General features: G+C 56.9%; 2 protein-coding genes across 2 annotated transcripts; both read right to left on the reverse strand.

The window, feature by feature from the left end:
- Positions 1–378: 378 nt before the first annotated feature.
- PG986_013031 (uncharacterized protein) lies at positions 379–1746 on the reverse strand (the record flags this gene model as incomplete). The annotated part of the gene is made up of 1 exon (XM_066849253.1): positions 379–1746. The coding sequence occupies one exon, from the start codon at positions 1744–1746 to the stop codon at positions 379–381; it is 1368 nt and encodes a 455-aa protein (XP_066695949.1).
- A 1045-nt stretch (positions 1747–2791) lies between these two features.
- PG986_013032 (uncharacterized protein) lies at positions 2792–4992 on the reverse strand (the record flags this gene model as incomplete). The annotated part of the gene is made up of 3 exons (XM_066849254.1): positions 2792–4282; positions 4542–4660; positions 4824–4992. The coding sequence occupies 3 exons, from the start codon at positions 4990–4992 to the stop codon at positions 2792–2794; spliced, it is 1779 nt and encodes a 592-aa protein (XP_066695950.1).
- Positions 4993–5533: the final 541 nt, after the last annotated feature.

Raw genomic sequence — 5533 nt, forward strand, 5'->3', positions numbered from 1 at the left:
GAAATGGTGTAGAAGTACGGCCTGGGTGACACCAATCGTAGGCCAAGTGATTATCCTATCTTCGTCTTCCCAGTGCGCTTATTTTCCGTGCCCAGCTGTGCTGCCCTGATGACGAACTACCGCCCCCTTCCACTGATGGATCATAGCCTTGTGTAACTCCCGTAGCGGAAGAAACAAAAGCATCTAGGCAGGCAAATCCATCACAGGTGATGATGTCCATTAGCATTGACCCCTCCTGAAGTACTATCAAGAAGTATGTAATCAAATCATATCCGTATCCATATCCAATGCTATTAGGCCCCTTCAGCCGCGGAGATGTCCTCAAAGCACCATAACCCGATCGCCATCCATGACTGCCACTGTAGAATGACTCCGCCTCTACCAAATCAGCCCCTGTGAGTCTGGTGCCGGTATCTCTTGACTGCTCTCATCGCCCTGCTGCTGCTCTTGTTGCTCTTGTTGCTGCTGCTGCTGCTGCTGCTCCACGCCCGCACCGCTGGCCCCATCATGCAGTGTCATGCTATAGAGCGGCATCTGCTCAATATCGCTACCTTCCTCGTCGTACCCGTGCGAAGAAGAAGGCCGAGTAGTAGCAGCAGCGGGAGGACTGTTCATCTCCGCATCCACACTACCGCCGCCCCCTCCGTTCCCGTTCCCGTTCCCGTTCCCGTTTCCGCTGCTCGACTCCTCCTCCTCCTCCTCCTCCTCCTCCTCCTCCGGTGACGGCTCGCGGTCCAGGGACTTGTCCGTACCGCTACCGCGGCCCTCGCCAACGACGTCGCCCTCATTCTCGGGCTCGGCAGGGTACACATGCACATGCTCCAGCGTCTCGTACCGCACCCCGACCCAATCCCGATGCCCCCTCAGTCGAACCATCCGAAGCTGCCGCTGCACCGTCTCCACCCCGTTCATATCAAACAAGTTCGACCCGACGCCCATGCCGCCGCCCTGGTAGCCCCCCATAGGCGCCCAATGCACATACACGCTCGTGATCCGCGCCATGAAAAACGACGTCGCCGTCTCTCCTGTCTCCGGGACCGTCACCGTCTTCTCCCCCCTTCGTGCTCTTGCCGCAGCACGCGGTCGGCGCCTCCGTTGAGCTCGAAGGCCTCGCGGAGGAGCTCTCGGAAGCGGGCGCGGCGTCTGGCGTCGGTGCCGTCCACCGTCTTGTACCCCGTGGGGCGGGGGGACGCGGTGCTGCATGAGGGCGCTGACGTCGACGGCCTGCCAGGGGTCGCACCGGGTCGGGCCGGGGCAGTTGATGTGGACGAACTTTACCAGGAAAAGGTTGTCGTCATTGTCGTCCTTGTTGTCGTCCCGGAGACTCTTGCTATTAGCACGTTGGCGCATGCTAAAGTTGACCGTAATGCTGTTGGAGGCACGGTAAGCTGCCTCCTCGTCCGACTCGTGGTTAGATGGGGTGTTGTCAATCGCAATCGGTCCCGGAAAATGGTATTGCTCTAGGTCGGAGTATTCGTCGTCCGGCAGTTCGATGTTTTCGTAGGGGATGTGAGGGATACCGACCGCGCCGCTTCCGGGACAAATGGCGATGTATGGCTGTATGGCTGTACCGCAATCGTGGTAAAATGGTAGACGAGGGTAGGTAGGTGCTGTTGGTACATGGGTGTCAACAGTCAGAGTGAGAGAAGAGCAAATGATCGAAGATGTAGGCAGAGAGCAGTCAGAGAACGGAATACTGAGTAGAACCCATGTTAATATCCAGTTCTCTTGATGTTGGATGGGCATGGTTGCCTGGGCGCTGCGATTGCGGTCGAGAGAGACCTGAGGCGGCAACGGCCGGGCACAGACAAAGCGAATTTACAGATCACCGCCGACAGGACAAGCATACAAGAAGTTGTGCGACATTACAGCTTCCCAAGTGAAAGAGAAGCACGTACAGCCTCTTTAGTATTTGGTTACATCAATGCAAGGCGTCCAGACGTCCTTCATGCAGGCCTTCCACCAGGCTTGTCGGTTAAGCTGACCAAGCAACTAATGCAACCTGTTGCAGCAAGCCGGCCGGCCGGCCAGGCAAATGCGTATCGGATTTAATCCTTTGACAGCAAGAGTAATACCAAATGGCCGTTAACAATTGAATAAAAGCCAAATCTTTCTTTCCATAGACCCAACGCCTTTCAAGAAGCTACAATTGCCACCCATTATTGCCAGTACAAGAAGATTCCACCCAGGCAAGTGCAACACTCTAGATCAAGATGCCGCCTCGTATGTGCTCGTATAGTAAGGAATGTGTAGAGGTCGTAGATGATCAGGGCACCGCAGTGCTTTATGTATAATACCGTATTCATACCAAACCGTATCCATAACATTGGCGAACCCTCGAGACAAGCAGCCAATCGGATGAATCCGTGCTGTTGTTGCCAACCCAGCCTAGCTCCTAGCCATAGTGGTCTCCGGAGCTCGAGCAGATGGAATAATCCAGTCGCACGAGAGATGAAACCTTTTCCTGGACCTTTTTTTCCCCCAACCGGAACGATGTCTAAAGCTGCAAGGTTTCGGATGTCCAATGTAAAGGTGTGAGTAGGGTAGTCATTCTTTTTGTTATCCCATGTTCCTCGTAGTAATACGCCTCGGCCATTGCTCTGGCGCGTGTGGTCTCGTTTCTCGTCACGTATCGTAATTCGCTTGAATCAGCTCCAGAATGCACGAGCAAAAGCCGTTCCAGGGAGACAGTGCACCCCAAATGAAACGCCGGGTCGAAGCAAGTGATATCGGCAGCCAAATAAGCAATGCAAGGGTGCGTGCGTGTCAGCGGTAGGAGGATGGTTGTCCATCATCTGCCGCCTCCCACATCAACCACCCTGGATGACCCATCGTCTTTTTTGCTGGCGCCCGAGGTGACTCCAGCGTAGCTATTTCCCCAGACACTCATGGCTGTGCCAACACCGGAAGTGCGCTTGCGAGCGCGTATGGTGCTGTCACCGTCGTCGTCCATGCTGAAGACGAACTCGCCATCCTCCTCGCCGATGGGCGTTGTGTACCGTGCGCTCGAGCTGATAGAGCTGCTGCTCACATGGCGCTCAGTGCTACGCCCATTTGTTGGCCGACTGGTATGGCTGGTAGGTCGAAGCAGAGGTGACTCGCCCCCTGTGCCATCGATACGTGTCCGCTGGAGTTGCTGCGTAAGGACGCTGAGCCCTTCCACACTGTCCGACCGGCCTCCTGCGTGCGGCCGGATGAGGTCGGCGTTGAGTGTCGAGTTTCGGAGCGGGCTACCAACATGGCCGAAAGCGCCGGCGCTAGCAGCGAGGGCATGCTTCTTGGCGTCGTCATCCTCTTTCTGTCGCTGGAAGAGGGGACCCCAGCGACTGGGACTGGCGGCCATGGGACTGCTAAACTTGGACGTCGCATCGGCGTTCGGCGTTCCGCTCCCGCTGAATCCTACGCCGTTGGGGATCCTGCGACCGTTGTGGCCGTTGGCCTCGTCGTCAGCAGCCCGTGAACCGCGACGGGCCTTCTCAGCCGGCGTCAATAGGTCCTTCAGATTGTCAGGCACATAATCCTCCTCCAGGAACGGAAACTCGGCCTCCCAGTCCCGATCAATGCCCATCATCCTCGCCCGAGGAGCACTACTGCTCAGCAAATGTGGTTTCGCATAGCGGCTCGAGTGCATGGGTCGCCGGCCGAAGTATTCGTCGTTAGCTTGGGCCGGGGGCGAAGAAGGCGTAACAGTAGCGGAAAGGTGGTCGTTGCTACCAAAAGCGGAATGATGGAGGAGCTTGAGGGCTTCCGAGGTCCGGATTTCCTTGGCGGTATTGAGCGAGGGCGAGGGCGACTCCAGTCCAAACTGAGATGGCACCGAAGATGGGAAAGGGCCGGCCGGGAACCGGGCGGCGTTCGAAATGCCGTTCGAGTCGAAGGATGCGGGGAGAGGGGCATCCAGAACCGACAGTCCCTTGACCACCGGGGACAAGCCCAGTCCCAGGCGCGACGCGTCCTCTTCCCTGGGCGAACCGTATTGTGAGTTTGTGTGCGAGTAGGTTGTGTCGATCGTGGGCAGTCCGTTCTCCAGGCCTGACTGGTGGTCTAATTGGCTGTATTTGCCGTTCGGCGACATGGCGTAGCTATAGTTGGCACCGTACGGAGCGCTTGCGTCGGCTTGCATGAACGAGTTCGTCAGAGCGCTGTTGGAGGAGGAGTTCACCACGCGGCCGCCGACGTGGACGGGCTGGCCGATGGTGATGCCATTCTTTCCGTAATTGATTCGACGGCCATCGGCAAGGACATGGACGTTGGCGCATTTGGGACCGAACTTGCAATTGCCCTGCGAGGTGATTGGGTCAGTTTAATCATAGGCAAAGACGGCTGGCAACAAGTTGCGTGCGTGCGATATGTGCGCAGAGTAGAGTCGGCACATCCAGGACCAGTGCCGTGGGTTCGGTTCCCGGGCTGAAGCCAAACGACACTTTTCTCTGCATGCACGCCAAAAAGCAGAAAGTATGAAGAAAACAAACCCCGACATCGGGGAGGTTGAGGCATGTGCCCGGAGTAAATGATCGTATGCAAGACGGGACTCGACATACCTTTGCGAAGTATTTGCAGACTGTCTCGGCAGCCGAGCCGAGATCATGGCTGAAAGGACAGGCGGAACCCGCCTGGCAGGCTCCTTGACGGAAGAACTTGCACGGGACGTGAGAGGTGTCTGAGGCGAAAAGAAAGAGTTAGCGTCCGTGTGACAGCGACGGCGTCGGAAGCAAGTGTAGGCGAGCACGTATGTATGTTTTGGCGGAGAGAGTACAGGGTGCGGAGGATGTGCGACGGTCGGAGGTAGCATGAGGGGGATGTTTGGGGTTCTAGGAACTTACTCGGAGGACTTCGAGGGCCGTCGAACCTGGCGCCGCCGTGCGAGGCGGCGGGGATGGGGCCCATTGTGCTACCGTTGTTGCTGGCGGTGGTGGTGTGAGGGCTGTGATCTTTGCCGGTTGGGCTCTGGATGTTGAGACTCCCAGACCTCATATGTCGAAATTCGGACATGGTGAAGAATCCGGGAGCGGCAACTGACGGGTGAAGCGGAGGGGACGACGAGTTGGGAGGCGGTGGTGGAAAAGCGGTCTCGACGTCGGGGTAGGTGTTGTAATGTAGTAGTAATGGTTGGGCCAAATGCGGGTGAAGGGGGTGGGATGGTGGGATGATGTGTTTTTCCTTCTTCTTCTTCTTCCTCCTGCCTGCTCCTCGGCTCTTTTTGCACAGATCGAAAGCCGGTGCTGGGTGCTTGGAGCGTGGTGCTTGGAGCTGGCTGGTACTGTCGCTGCTGGTGCTGCTCGTGCTGCGTTCCAATCCAGCCAACCCGCCCACTGTTGTTGGTGTTTACCAATAGTAACACTCTTAAAATGGGCAAGGAGGGGCAATCCACGGGTGGTGTCGTAGACGTGGTCGTGGTGGTGGTGGCAGCATTGGCCTCTTGAGGGTCCGAGGCGGAATATAAGAGAGAAGGCAGCGACAGTGTCAAGAGTCGGACTTATTTCGTCGTTTCAGCGTAAGATGAAGAGAAAGTAGAGAAGTAGCAGTAGTTGTT

Source organism: Apiospora aurea (genome assembly GCF_038362705.1).
Source record: "Apiospora aurea strain CBS 24483 chromosome Unknown utg000008l_segment0_segment0, whole genome shotgun sequence".
Lineage (NCBI taxonomy): Eukaryota > Fungi > Ascomycota > Sordariomycetes > Amphisphaeriales > Apiosporaceae > Apiospora > Apiospora aurea.